General features: G+C 42.0%; 1 protein-coding gene across 2 annotated transcripts in view; it reads right to left on the bottom strand.

Annotated features, from left to right (window-relative positions):
• The window catches only part of ABHD12 (abhydrolase domain containing 12, lysophospholipase), a 36630-nt gene that overhangs the window by 7226 nt on the left and 13651 nt on the right, over positions 1-15753 (bottom strand). For both annotated transcript variants that reach the window (XM_053973106.1, XM_053973107.1), the window contains exons 2-5: positions 9988-10112; positions 6408-6513; positions 4116-4235; positions 1271-1301 (exon numbers count right to left, since the gene is read on the bottom strand). In XM_053973106.1, the coding sequence (XP_053829081.1) occupies positions 1271-1301; positions 4116-4235; positions 6408-6513; positions 9988-10112 (382 nt within the window). The remainder of the gene's footprint in view (positions 1-1270; positions 1302-4115; positions 4236-6407; positions 6514-9987; positions 10113-15753) is intronic.

Genomic DNA, 15753 nt, shown 5'->3' with positions numbered 1-15753 from the left:
TTTAATCTGTTGAGAGTTCACCTGTCTTCCAAAAACATTTCATGTGTTGGCTGTGTTGAAGGCCTATTAAAAGCACCAGCAAAAAGGAGAGCATCCCAAACTGGTTCATTTTGCTGGAATAAACACAAACCTAGAGTTTCTGGAGTGGTTCTGCTAAGCCCATGTGTGTGCTCACATTGACTGAAAAAGGCAAACTAAGCAGCTTGTCTGGATGTTCTCAGAAGCAAAGAATACCAGACCCAGGAACAGAAACCTAGGGTTTTGGTAAACTGTGTTCTCTGTGTATGTATACACAGAAACACACCAAGTCTGTATATTCTGAAGCACTGCTACTCTTGTCCATCAAAATCAAAACCAACTCCTCTGTCTGTCTTGGCCAGCACAAAATGCATCACAGCACAGATGGTTCCAAGAAAAATGACAAAATAGATCAATATACATGACAGTCTCCTCAACCAGTTTTCTGCAACTTAGCTCATCTTTCTTTTCTTAAAGGAAATGAAGTATCACCTGCCTCCTTGGGGCTGGTATACACTATTTTTGGGATAAGCAATCCCAATTTAAAAGATTTTGCAGCAGGGGATCTTGGATTGAACTGCAATAAAGCTTTATGAGTGCCAACACTGACACAAATAAAGAGAAGAACAGACTCAGACCTCTCTGAAATGAACCAGCAAAACCAATTATGTCTCTTTTAGTAACATGTGACATGAGATCAAGAAATTGTGTGTGGGAATTTCAGCCAAAACAGAGTTTAATAAAATAAATTACCCCCAAAATCATTAGACAAAACACTCAAAGAAGCTGTGTTCTCATAGTGCTACATCTGGGGAATTCATTGGGTTTTCTACAAAACCTTCTGCACTTGAGATGGCACCACTCATACAAATGCACTGTGCCTTGAGTAAAGGGGAAATCCAAGCTGAATGCTCTTAAATGGTACCTTAAATTAGTACACTAATCAATCAAATTTGGGCTGTAATTAAATAAAACTTTTGATTTTTCGCAGAAACCGTGTTGGTTAGCTCAGCTGGAGGTGGCAGTTAACAACAGCAAATAAAAGCCTTTCAAAAACATCTTTGAAGATGGGAGAAGTGTGCTTGCTCACAGCTTACAGAGCCTTTTCCCATATACAGGCTTCCTATTGGAAGGACACTGAGAGCCCCGAGGGCTGTGCCTGTTGGCAGTGGGCTGTTGGAGCTGTCTTCTCAACTCTGCGCACACCTGAGGTGTTAATGCAGCTGTTTGGACAAGACAGGCAGCCACTTACCTTGTAAAGCTCCACCCGGTGATCCCCTCCTCTGGCGACAGATGAAGAAAAAAGGAGAGGAAAAAAAGGAAAACATAAACCAAAAAGAAACAAACACCCAAAAAAAACCCAAACCAACCACATATGAGCATTTAAGTTTCCAGAAATATCTTTCCCTATTGCCTCAAGCAATCTAACAAAAACATCCCAGACATAAGAAACACCATAAATGCTTTGTCACAGGCTTCAAGGAGACAGTCAGGCTTTGTGGAGCTATGCAGGACATAATTTTGAAGTCAACTTCTCCATGTAAATCTTGCCTCACAGCAGGTAAAAAAGAACTTTTCAACTCACCCTGCTATCTGCCTTTTCCAAAGCCTGTAATACATCCAGAACAGCCTGTCCCTTTTTGCTCTGCCTACCCTGATCTCTTGCCACAAGTGCTGCCCCTGCCAGCAGCCCTGACTCTCAAAACTTTGATGCTCCCAGCAGAAATCATGACATTGAGCCAAGCAGGTGGCCCTTAGATTTTCTCACCTGGCTCCAAGCACAGGGAAATAAAGGACATGTGCAAAAATGTGAGCAAAGCAGAATTGAACACTGTAAATAAGTCCGGTGAAAGAATCTGCTTTTATTTATATACATAAAATGAAACCTAGACAATGGAAAGGAATATGAGTGTGCTATTACATCCCTTAAAATAGATACACAACATAACATGGCTAATCCATACTCAAACTTCAGTCTAGTATTGGTATTATAGTAAATGTACTCTCGTACTTATGAAAACTCTAAAACTTTCATACTATGACTGGCTTTGTCAGTGCAGCCTCTAAAGCAAAATGCCAGATCTCCCTGTAAGAACACATGCATTTGCCAGCCAAAAGCTGTCAGCTCCAACCATGCTACAAAATACCAAATCCAGTCAAAAACACTCAAGGCAAAATGCAAGGGGTTGCTTGTAAGTCATTTTGAATCATACAAGCCTGAAGATGATGATCCACTTGCTTGAAACATCACCTTTCACATGCACACGTTTGTGCTTTTCGTGCTTTCCTTGAAGTGTAACAGAGGAATTTTTTCTAAGGGGATTGAGTACACAACATTTTTGCCTCAGCCCCAGATCACTCAAGTCAAACCAGGAAGCCAAGGCAGTGCCTTTTACACACGGTTAATGCAGCCTGCAGCAGTAAAGCAGCCCTTGGACAAACAACTGAATGTACAGCACAGAAACAAACATACAGCAACATACATTAAATCTGAAATGGCAAAACTAAGACACCTCCAGCTCCTCCAGAGCACAGAGAAACGGGAAATATGTAACTGATCCCTAGTTCAGTCCTTTATCTGAGTAGCACTTGGGGGAGTTCAGAAGGAAATCTAATCAATACATACACAGCAGAGATACTGGCCCCAAACAGACACCATTAAGCTGCAGAACAGCTTCCCTTAGTATCATTTGCTACACCCAATCAAGGCAAAAAACAGAAGTGAAGAAGTATTTGAAAAACAATGCAACAATTTGATTAAACCTTGCAATGCATCAGCACAAGAAGGTAAGGGCAGTTTGCAAAAAACCCATCTGTTCATGTATTTCCTGGGTTGCAGCACACACCTTCCACACAGTGCCCTTGTACCAAGAAAAGCACACTGCTGAGACAAGAATTGGTGTGAAAAATGTTCTTGTGATATAGAAGCTAGCAAACCTTCACTACCAGCACAGCTAAAACAGTTTCTTTATATCATGGAACTTGTTTTCCTGCAATGTTGCTGCTCTTGCAGAGTATCTATGGGCAGACATCAGCTTCAGAAGAACACGCAATCAAGAAAAAAACATCCCAAGAACTGGCACTCAGAACTCAGCAGGGGAAACACTCTTTTGTAATATGCATATTTTTAAGAGAAAAGACAGTGTTCTAATAAACAAACAAAAGCACTGTAACATGTGGAGAGGTGGCAGGAAGAACATGATCCTGAGGAATATCTTCACACTGCATTAATGGTTTTTAGCATCCAGCAACAAAGTACAGAAAACTAATCTACTATTTTAGCCAATAAATGGTCATATATAAAATTACAAATTTTAGAAGTGCTCCTGGTCCAGACAAATGTCCTGGACAGATGCAATAATGAAACAAGATCAGCACATAACCTTCCTCTTTCCTTCTGATTTTCCTTCCTCAGAATATGTTAATTACCAAAATAAACTCACAAAAGGAACTGGAAGGTTTATTTAATGCCTGTGAGTCACATATACAGAAACACAAATACCATCCCATGTCTCAACTCAGAGACTACTATACTGAAAAGAAGTATTTCTCATCACAGCCTCCTGGCTTCTAGCAGAGGATACAAGGTAAACTATAAGATCAGATATCTCTGATAACTGCAATAAATCTATTCCCACATTCAATAATGGAGAGGGATCATTCCATAAAATGCATGTGCCTTCTTTCAAAAGGAGAAGCACCAAACTAATTTTAGATTTTATTTTTGTTTTAATAATAGAATACTTTGGGTTGAAAGAGACCTTCAAAGGCCATCAAATCCCCTGCAACGAGCAGGGACATCTTCAACTAGATCACTTTGCTCAGACCTCCATCCAGCCTGACCTTGAATGTTTCCAGGGGTGGGGCCTCTGCCATCTCCCTGGGCAACCTGTTCCAGTGTTTGACCACCACCCTGATTGTAAACAATTTCTTCCCTGTATCTGATCTAAATCAACCCTCTTTTAGTTTAAAACATTATCTCTTGTCCTATCACTACAGCCCCTCAGGAGTTTTTCTTGTCTTTCTTAGTGTGCTGAAGCTGTGACAAGCCAGGAAAACACATTCTGAAACAAAGCCATCAGTGTTTTGTGCCTCACCTTGTTCCTGCATTGCCGTGCAGATAAAGGATTACAGGGTGGCTGGAGCCCAAAGCCTCTTCAAACCACAGCTGGTCCTTCCCTCGGGCATTCTTCCATAAGGCTGCAGGGACCGTGTGCCTGTGAACAGAAGAAAAAATTACACTGTCATGCTGCTACTCAACACTGAAGTGTCTGCCACTTGAACTCTGAGATTTTCTGTTCAACTCCTTCACTCAGGATTACAGACACACCTCACACACACTTTTCATAAAACTGTCCTGATTAGCAGACAAATGGTCAAATTGTAAAGGCAGTGGCTACACTTATTTCTACATTTTCACCTCCATCACCACTGCCTTCAAAACACAGGGCTGTCTGTGCAAGGCATTGAACTTCAAAGGCACAGTTACTGAACTTCCTGCTGCTCTGGCAAAATAATCACAGTTCCTCAGCTTTTATGGCACTTAATTACTTCAATTAACATACTTATATACCATAAACAAGATTCACTGCTAGGTCAGCAGATGTACAGAATAATCAAAGGCAGTTGGGCTTGGAAAGAATGTTCAGTGATTAAGAAGCATATCTGACTTTACAGCCAATCTGAGGAAAAGGAAGAGCCCAGGCTCTGAGGAGAAGATAATGTGTTTTGTTTTCAGGCACTTGGTTCTTGAAGGTGTGACATTTTAGCTGAAAAAGTTACAATCCACAAGAGGCAGGAATTTTTAAGTCACAGCGGTTCTTCTGCAGATAATGTACCTAGGTGGCCTGCAAGAAAGAATTCAACACTGGTGGAACAGAAAGAGGAATGACAGACTGAACAGAAGGTAGGCAATTAAACTGGATAATTAGAATACAAACACAAAGCAAGTACATGCCCATAACCATCTGAGTTGTTGAGAAGGGGGCTGGCTACAGCTATCAGAAGTAACTGAAGTACTCACATGCCTTTTTACCTGAAAGGCAGACAAGCTTGCACCTACCAGACCAATCCTCCCCAGATGTAAAGCTCAGAGGACAAACTAACAGGGGAAAAGCAATGTAAAAAGTCTACTTGCTTGTGTGCAGCCAGCAGACACCAAGGTCTTGAAGAGGTAAAAAGCCTCAGTAACTGAGACTCAAAAATTCAACTGTTCTGCCCCAAGACTTTTGCAAACTTATGAACAAAGCAGGCTGAGGACTTTGTTTCATAAATGTACCAAACACAAGACCCTGCACTGGCTTTTAAAAGCAAGGTTCCAAAGTTTTGTGAAAATCTTCCATAAATATCGAGACAGATGACAGCCTCTGAATTGCCACCACAAGCTGGAAGTTCTGTTTTAGCAAAGATACACAGTACACTTGCAAGGGAAACAAAATACAAATCTCAAGACTGCAAAAAAAAACTTATTTAACAGCTTAACAGGTAGAATATTAATTGTCCAAGTGAAGAATCAAACCACTGTTTATCAGCCTATTCTGGAAAGACTGAAGTTTTCAAGTTTCTAAATGTATCATTCACTAAAATTTACTTAAAGGAAAGAAAATGTCCTAATGATAGTTATAAAAATATCTCTATCCCATTTAAAGGTTATGTACCCAGTGAAGAGAAAATCTCTACTGCATTAAAGGACACATCTAAGGTACACACACAACTGAAAATTCCAAATCCTGCACTTCACAGACTGAACATCACTGCCTGTATTAAGGGAACACCTCCTTCCCTCCACACCTGACATGATCCAGGGTAACAAGGAGCTAAAATGAATTGTCCCTACCTGGGGCCAGAAAATCATCTTTGTGAGAAAGAAATGGCAAATGAGCTCTGACACTGTCACTTGTTTTGTGAAGAGTGTAAACTGTGTGTTCCGTTCTCACCCACTCTCCAAATCTTACATATGTTTTATGAACAGAATTTTCTTCCTCCTACTCTGAACACTTTGATCTGTTTTCCTCTCTTCCCCCACATGTATTCTGCAAAACAAAATACAAATCAGAGTTGAATGACAAAACATCTAACTCCATGGGTCTGGTCTGATCTGGAGTCAGGATCTTTGCAGTGATGCAGACCTGTAACCTTTATAATTCCAAATTTTGATATTTCTCTAAATGCACAGGTTGTCTGACTGTGTTTTGTGCATTACTGATCCTAGCTCAGATGAGCCCCAGAGATTTGCATACCTTTCAACATGAACTCGGTCACTTGGCAGAGGAAAATACAAGCATCCACAAACGAGAGCATGCACAGCAAAAAGACTGAATAGGCAACATCTAGAACAAAGAGAAGGATAAAGATGCATGGCACATACTGCACAAAACTGGATTCCTTACCAGACTCCAATGGTTACATCCTCCTCTGGCTGCAAGTAATAATTACAGGTGTGGTTTAAACCTTGATCCTGTGGTCTTTTCAAGTCAATGAAATATGGGACCCTTACTGAAATGAAAAGAGAGAAAGAAAAAAAAAAATTTTCTTACAAAACTGCTTAACCAAAGCACTGGAGGGTTGTACTAGCTGGTCCACTCTGCTGGGAAGACCTTTTTGTGTAGAAGGATGAATTTCCTACAGCTGTGATTTAAAACATGAACAGCAAAGAAAGCAAGGTGAGAAAACAGAGGCAACCACCAAAAAAAAAAAACAAAACCAGGGAACAGGCCAAAATTAAGAGAAGGTGGGAAAGACAGACAAAGCCTCCTTTGACAAACATTTAACCACCTCTGTCCAGTCTGCTTTGTGCATCACTCTGCTGCATCAGTGGCATGGGTTAGCTGATTTGGATTCAGTCTTTTCCCATAAAATGGAGCTCCACTACAGCAGAACCAGAAAGTCTGTCTCCTTGAGATTTAGTGGTACAGCAATTAACACACCAAAGCTTTTGTGCTATTGACACAAAGAGAAATCCTGATAATGGTGACAGCCAAATCTCACTTCACTTACCCTCTAAAAAACTGTTAAACATCACACAGACATAAAAACCAATGCAGACAATAGCCAGTGTTAACCTGACAAATGTGGGCCCTCAGACTGCAAATCTTTATCTGTGCAAGTGTCTGCTCTTATGCAAAAGCATATGGGAGAGTCCCAGACAAGCCATGCATGGCACCACAACCTGCTGCATCTCAGGAGGACCCTGGATCCTCCACGAAGATGGCAGGTTCTGCAGTCAAGGTCTACACAGGCACACAAGTCACTTCTACCAGTGCTCTGGGAAAATCATGCAACTTCTCTGTGCCTTTGCGGTGGTCTGACATCAGCCAGAAATTCAGGCCTCAGATCCTTTGAATCCCAGCTCCAGAACCCCACAGTTTCTCCTTGAGTCTCTCCAGGTACATTTTGCTGGAGACTCCAGGAAGGACCGTTCTCCCCAGCAGCAGAGCATGGTTTTTACATCCTGTCCTGTCCTGACTGGCCCAAGAGCTACTGCATGGGCAGTCTCCTGTTTGATCTGTTCAAAGGCGTGCTGTTGTTCAAGGCCCTCCTTGGAACCATTCTTCTTCCATGTCACAAGATAGAGAGAGCTTAGAGTCTGGCTGTCCTCTGGGATATACATCTTCCAAAAACCCAAAGCTCCTAGGAAAGCTGTATTTCCTTCTTGCTGGTCAGTGGGGACATGGCTGCTATTCTGTTGACCATGTCCATTGGAATCTGATGATGTTCATCTTGCCTCCTAAAAACTGAATTTCCTGGGCAGATCCCCTGACCTTACTTTGTTTTGTGGCAAAGCTGGCTTTCAGGAGGATCTGGATTATTTTCTCCTTTTTCTCAAAAACCTCCTCTACTGTATTATCCCAAATGATCATGTCATCCATGTACTGCAAGTGTTCTGGAGCCTCATCATTTTCCAGTGCAGTCTGGATCAGTCCATGGCAGATGGTGAGATTGTGTTTCCACCCCTGGGGCAGTCAATTCTAGATGTACACCTCTCCAGGTAAAGGCAAATAGTGGCCTGCATTCTGCTACTGAAGGAATGAAGAAAATTGCATTATGGTGGCATCACTGATATTTTACCACCATGACAGGTCAAACCACAGCGTGCCTCGTAGCGTGAACCCTCTCTCCCAAGCAGGGAAGTGCCTGCTCCCAATAGCAGAGACTGTATTGGCAGGACATGGGACAATTCCTCCTTGAATTGCCAGTGGTCCTCTTTAATTTGGTCCTCTTAAATTTCTTCTTTCATTTAAACTTTTTAATTCCTTGGACAGTCTTTCCATGGATGAGACTCAGGCCCGTACCAGGGAGGAGATGGTTTCTTCATACAAGCCAGAGTTTGGGAACCACATTGTCCACCTTTTGGTCTCCTCTTTTCCATGACATCAGTGCCAATGAGCTGACACAGGACACTGGTACGCTCCACAGGAACTTCCAACACATGGTTTGTGCACACTGGATGTCATCTGGGTTTACAGGGAACTGCTCCTTCTTTGAATCCTTACAGATCACCTCCAGCACAGCTGATTTTCTCAGGTACTGGCTACCTTGCTCCATGGTGTCCCACTTGTCTCAGTGCACTAAAAGGTCATCCTTGCAAAGATATCTTTCCCTTGTGCTTGACAGGAGCCACTTCCAGATGCTGAGAGTTTCTGGTCTTTTCCCAGTCCCCAGCCAATGCATGCATCCTGGGACAGGAAGCCTAATTGCTTGGCTTCCTTGGAGCAGCCAGGTAACCAGGGACTCACCTCCCAGCTCACCTGGGAGTAAGGACCAGGTGACTACCTTTGGCCCTGCCTCTTCCTCTGGTTGTGAGGGCCCTGCTTCATCTTCATCACTGACTACACAAACTGATTTGGTCTTGGATTTCTTGTTCTGTGCAGGGCCGACTGCTCCTGGCACAGGTTCAGCTCTGGTTCAGCTGCAGTTTGAGTGGCCACAGTGCCTGCTGCCCTGCTTTCCTTCCCCTCCCCCTGAGTGTGCTGTCCAGTAATGAGCAGTGTCCAATAATTAGCAGCCAGGGCCCAAGACATTGCAGCAAATTCCCCCTCTTTGGAACTACCATGGTGATTTTCTTCCAAATATTCTGCCACTTTACCAGGGTCTTGTATTAGTTTCATGGGTGAACTTCCAAAACCACTGGAGCAGAATACTCCTTTAAAAGTTGGCCCATTTTCTCCCACTCTCCATGCTACTCATAACTATCCACCTCCAGGGCAGGTTTCTGGACAATTTCCCTAGAAATCTCTGTCCTGACTCTAAACACGGAGTAGACCATACTGAGGAAACCTGGCAAACACAGCAACAAGAACATGCTACAGGACAATTATTTTGGTCACTTGTCAATGAGCAGAGACAGGAACTTCAGTGAGACCTAACAAAGCTCTGCAAAAGCAAAATCACTGAAACCTGCACTATTCAGGTTATGTGGCTGTCAGTTCTCACAATCAAAGCACAAGAGCTGCCCTGCACATGTGCACACTTCACAGCAACCATGATCCAAGGTGTGAGAACATGTAAAGCATGCAATCAAAATTAGACAAGTTATGTAAAAAACAATGTATCCATAGTTGGTCCTTCTAGCTTCGACAGACAGGAAGATATTTTTCAAAATTTCATTATAAATGCAAGTGAGGTTTAAATGCAAATTTAGATTGCTGGGTTTAATTTCACTTGCTTGCTGCCTATTCATGCAACTGTGTGGAACTCCTCAGAAAAACACACCTGACATATTGCACAGTTTTCCTGAATGAAAACTCTTCTGGCTGAAAATTGGCTTCAGTTTGGTCACTCTATTTATATAAAGACATGCTACAGCAACCACCAGGGCCACACAGAATGCTTTCCAAACCACAGTCTGGGGCAGTTTACAACCTGTGAAAGTTCACGTCCTTCACAAGCTGTTCACATGCAGGGTGAAAGTGAAGGCAAACAAACTGAAGACACCCCTCCCCTTGTCCCCTCACCCACCGAGTCACTTACCAAAGTTTAGGAAGACCAGCTTTGCCTGAATAGCAGGGCAAAGTTTTACTAGAAATGGGATGGCTATGTACATTCCCAGCAACCAGAGTATTAACTTCCTCAATCGAAACCATAATCCGTATCGCCTGTATAAAAGAAAAAAAAATAGAAATACAGAGCTGAATACAGCAGAATTTTTATGGAGCAATTTTCACAATGATCTTCATGCTTGGTGGTTTTGAAAATCTGGTCATTTACACTTTAAACAAAACCTAATTTCAAACAGTTTGTGTAGCCTCAGTTGTTTAAGAGAAGCAGAACTAACCAAAACACCAGCTGATGACATACAGCTTAGAAAAAGGGAATAGAAACTCTCTACTGATTACATTTTAAAAGACTCTGTAACAAGAGCTTTTTATTCCTGCTAACTTAACAGATTTCAGAATCTCTAGAATGCATATCACATGCTCATCTCCAAAAAGTAGCCCAACCATACTTCCCATTTAGATCACTATCAGATTTGGTTCAGTTAGATTTTCACATATTTTGAGGAACTACGTGTAATGAGACTGATAAAGTTACACAAGATCTCATGTACAGACTGGAGCAGACATTCTGCCTTGTCCAGCTAAAAGGATTACCTCTCAATGCCCTGAAAAGCAAGTCTTTCTAAGTTATAAAATACAATAAATTTCATAAAAAAAAAAAAAACCAAGCAAAAAAAGTAATACACAGCAGGTAGTTAAGCGATGTATCTCAAAATTCCCTTTATTGTATCAGAGTAACTACCAAATACACACTCATACATGTGTCTATATATGCACATATGTTTACATAAAGGTGTAGTTGTAATGATTTAGTTGACCAACATTTCATGTGCACTGAGGTTTCTCAACCAGCCCTGCAATCAAGAACTAAAATCCATGGGAAGCCTCCAGGCGACAATTTCTGTTCCTTTTCAGCAGACAGTCTTGAGCAAGAATCATGTTCTATGCCAGTGAGCAAAGAGTTCTCAGTGTTGGGAACTGCAGGCAGCTGAAATCAGAGAACAATTTTTCCAAAAGGCATGAAATTATTAATCTCCCATTTGGCAATTCTTGGAGCTGACACACTAAACTTGCTCTAGACTAGAGCTAAGAGGGTTTAGCCATTGTCAGCTAGTTGAAATTGTCGAATAGAGCGCCTAAAGACCTGTTTTTTACACATTTGTACAAGAAAAATGAGTGCACATACAGAACTGGGATGGAAATAGCTTAATCATGCACCAAAATTTTCAAAATCCAAATAGCTTTTGTGGTCCAAAAGCCAAGATTCGCAGGAACACTTTTTCAGCACAGCAAAAAAAGAGAGATTCCAATCTCGCCCACTCCCCTGAAGTTTTTGGCATGATTGCTAAGGTGCTCACAGTAAAGAGGATATCCTCTCATTCATCCAAAACCTGCTTTCACCACACTACTACATGCCTACAAGTGCCTGTCTGCCTCCTCTCACCCTGGAACCACATTTTGGACTTCAGAAACACTATCAAAATTAAAGCCCTTTTTTTTCACAGGCTAAAGTAACTGCCATTTTCCAAGAAGGGGAAAAATTTATTATTAAGACACTGTCACCCAGCTGTGGCTGCAACAAGCCCACGTTGAAAGGTTCAACAGATTTTTATACCTCCCACAGCAAATTTGACAATGAAGAGGTAAAGAACTCCAAGGCTTCCAGTGACATTTCCACACCTCAAGCCCAGTTTCCTAAAGTAAGAAAAGCAGAAACAGCCAAGAACTAGTAGAGGAAATTATAAAAAACAGAGGCTTCAGAAGAACATTAGTGAGTACCAAAGCCTCAGACCAACCCACCTATGACCACAACTTTGGGAAAAAAAACCCACACAACATTTTGTTTGGGCTAATCACTGAGCTGATCATTGCTCCTTACTCTCAGATTAAACCCAGCTTCACACAGCCACCCCTGCATCACCACCTAGCACCTATTTTCATAGCTGGACTGGATTTGTGGAAGACAAAGGGAGATCACTAAAGGATAGCTGACATTTAGCTGCTGAGCAATTGAAATGTAACTTAGCTCTCTTCAATGAGAAAAGTGAGTGGTTTTGTTAAAATACTTTGTCTAGTTATTTTTTCACTTATATCTACTCTCATTCATCTCTTCTTATTGGCAAGAAGGGAGGGGTTAAAGCTAAAAGGGGAGGTAACTCATTTTGGAGTGTCCATGCCTTCAATTGTCTTAAACCAAGACACTCTATCCTCACCACCTTCCCAGTAAAACCAGAGTACAGGTGAGCAGCCAGGTAGGATGGGGCTTCCCAGCAAGTTTTCCTGCCTGGGGCCTTGATCCTGCTGCAGCCAACAAGAGCTCTCCCAGGGGAATTTTGCATATGCCAGGAGTTTACTCCTACAGAATAAAATCCCCACTTACTTAGGAAGACAATAGAGCCATGTCTTAACTCCTCCAGGCACAACCAGAGCACATCAAAACAGGGGCTCTTTGGAGATCTGGGTGGCAAAGCACTTCTCATAGCCCAGCCACAAGCTGGAACCAGGAACAGAAAACACTGAGAAGGACATTGTCCAAGTGATGCTGTCAGAGCTCAGGAATTATTCCAGTTTCTCCTTTTTGGAGACTAAACTGAGGCATCCCTTTCTTTGCTCCCATGCCCCATATCAGATGCTAATCAGCAACATGACATTTACACCTCATCTCCAGGGAGATGTCTACTTACAATGTAACCAGGGCAAAGCTTCTATCCACCAGACAGTTTTTCTCCTGATAAATCAAAGAATATACGCTGAAGTACAGACATTATGAAATTATCAGGTAAATCTTCAGTGAGCAATTTTGCTAAATTAAACTCCTATTGCTTGGTAGAAAAGCTATTTCAGGAAATATATGCCCTGCAAAAGGAAATTTTGGTGTGCTCAGGTGAAAGCAACATACTCGTCACCACCTTTTCACCAGAAAACTCAGCAGGTCTTAGTTGGGAAATACAAGTGATGTAGAAAATAAGCAGCTGCAAACTGAAGATATTTAAGAATATCAGAAATCAATTTCCTGGAGCAATAAAAGCAATGTCTAAAAAAACCCCAAAACAACAAAACATCTCACACAACACAGAACACTCAATCCCAAGTCAGCCCAAAATAAAACAAAATCCCCAACATCACATTTTCCCCCCTGCATTTACCAAAGGCTTTTTCCCAGCAACTGGGTTCTGTCCAAATACAGGCAAAACACTAAGTAGTTTTTGCTTCATGCTCTTTCCTGAAGTGAACATGGAAAAGTACATTCCCTCTCCAGACATATTTAAGTCTGACAGAAGAAGTGTTTCCTGGAAGTGTGACATCAAAAGCAGAAGGTTTTCCTCATAACTTACACCTGGATGAAGGTCCCACATTCACCCAGAACAAGAACATTTTGCATTCGAGCACAGTGTGAGTATCTGGCTGGCAAGGAGGAGCTGGGGGTCCTCTTGTGACAGCTTCTCCTGTGAGTGCAGCCCCCACCTCTCCAGCAAACTTGGGAGGTTTCATGAACAACGTCCAATCACCACAATCCTGTGGCATGCTCTTGCATCCCGATTTAGATTAAAATAATTTCTCCTGCAGATCATCTGAATCATTTCTACACCAAGAGTGTTTTCCATTAGCATCTCCTGATCGGATGTTCTAGCAGGGTGAAAGGGCAGGCCAAGGGTGAAACAAGAGACTAAAACTGATCCCGTCAGAGCTGCAGCAGAGCAAGGACAACATTTATCAGAAACACACACAGGCTGTGCTTGCAGTCCCTAAAGGATCTATAGACAAATGCACCCACAGCCCGTGTGCCCTTTGTGATCTGCCTGGGGCAAGGGTGAGACGCCTGCAGACACCAGAGCATGAGGCTCTGTTTTTCAGAGCTGTCACTCTGGCTTGCTCTGGAGTCCCTCGTGTCCCCAGCTCTCCTAACTGCAACCCAGCAGAGCTCTCCCAGAAGGAACTCAGAGCACAGGATGTGGAAAGCCAAGACCTTGATCACGCAAGGTACCTCCTGATCACCAAGGTGACAGAAGTGACTTTATGGGTGGTAGAGGGAAAAAAAAAAATATATGGCATAACAAGAACATATCCCCCCACTTTCCTAACACAAAAACATAATTTTTTAAAAAAATCAATAGATTTGTTCCCTCAGACAGGGATCAAGAACATAAAAGCAGGAGGTAGATAAAGACATGAACAAAAGATTCAAAAAAAAAAAAAAAAAAAAAGAGGGCCAAAGGAAATTTAAAGGACTGGGAAGATTTTTTGGGGGTAAACAGAGTTGTATCCAAAACAACCTATTCTAAACTTGGAAACTGCAATGGAGTCCCAAGGCATACAGGGGCACAAAGAAGCAATACAGCAGCCATGCAAAAGGCAGGACAGTCCACGCATCAGGTCCCTGGCAAGCCTTCAGCTTTCTTTGCTAGCCTTGTTTTGAACAAGAGATGGTTTCTAGCCCAGGTAGGATTATTAAGAGCACTCATCTTCCTTTTCTGCAGAAAGCCTGGACAGTGGTGTTGTACAGGACTCCTTGCAGGTCCTGAAAGATCAACCAGTCTCCTTTTCCTCCACCACCTGAGCCACATAATCCAATTAAGCTTCATTTTATTTCACTTGTTCCTTGTCAAAAAGTTAAAAAAGAAAAGGAAGAAACCTATCAGTCTTTCATCTGCACACAGAGACAGCCTCTCAGCTCCTGAATTTGAGTTCACAGGCGGTGTCTCCCCTCTCCATCTGGACTTGGTACCAGCAGCTTTTGGACAGCTCGAGCAGCAACACTCAACAATGTAATTTTCCACTACAAGATTAATATGAGTTCTTAACTCTACAGGTTTGCTGCAAAAGCTGCTTTATGTGCAGCTCAATGACACAAACATAAAGGCATTGCTCCTTTCCCCCTCACCCCAACTTGTTTCATAAAACAACTAAAATATCACGTACAAAAACTTCATGGTAAACTGCGTTCTTAGAGAATTTTAGTTTTAACCAGTTCCTGAAAACTTTTGCTCTTGGAAAGATCTGGAAAATAAAAAGAAAATTAGCTCTACTAGATTCCTTTGCCATCTCTTACAAGAAGTTCCTTAAAATCTTGAACCTTTGCTCTTTCTGAAGAAATATTCTATTCTTCCTTTCAAAAACTAAACTGCAGTATAGCACTACCCCAGCAGAAAGGAAGCTGGGGTGCACAAGAAGATGGGAGGGGACATAGCTGGAACAGCTGACCCCAACTGACCAAAGGGATATTCCAGACCATATGGCATCATGGATCAGCATACACAGCTGGGGAAAGAAGTAGGAAAGGACAGATATACAAAGTGATGCTGCTTGTTTTCCTAAATAATCACTGGATTGCTTAGGAAGACAACTACTAGTCTTAAAATGTGATTATTCCAAGCAGCTGTGTGGTGCTGAGTTGACAGCTGGGGCCAAAACACAAGTATCTCTTATTCAAAATAATGAAGGTACTCTATTGCATATAGCCATGCAGAACATGGTTTTATAAGGATAAAGGACTCAGCAATTTTTCAGGCATCCAGCAGTGGAATTAATTGTTACTGACACATGCCATGTCTGCGAAAGACATAATTTGCTTTTTGATGTTTCAGAAGACAATCTGATTTTCCAGCTATTGAGATGAGGTAGGAAAGTCTGGGTACCTTATTTGTTCTTTGACAGCTTCTATAATTAAAGTACAAATCCATCTGCATGTAAACCCAAGCATTAAGAGCTGTTGGATCTGTTGTGTGGAATTATCAGTCAA

The sequence above is a fragment of the Vidua macroura genome, chromosome 3, assembly GCF_024509145.1.
Source record: "Vidua macroura isolate BioBank_ID:100142 chromosome 3, ASM2450914v1, whole genome shotgun sequence".
NCBI classification, from domain to species: domain Eukaryota; kingdom Metazoa; phylum Chordata; class Aves; order Passeriformes; family Viduidae; genus Vidua; species Vidua macroura.
The sequence above is the reverse complement of the archived record's forward strand: the minus strand, read 5'-3'. Positions and strand labels throughout refer to the sequence as shown.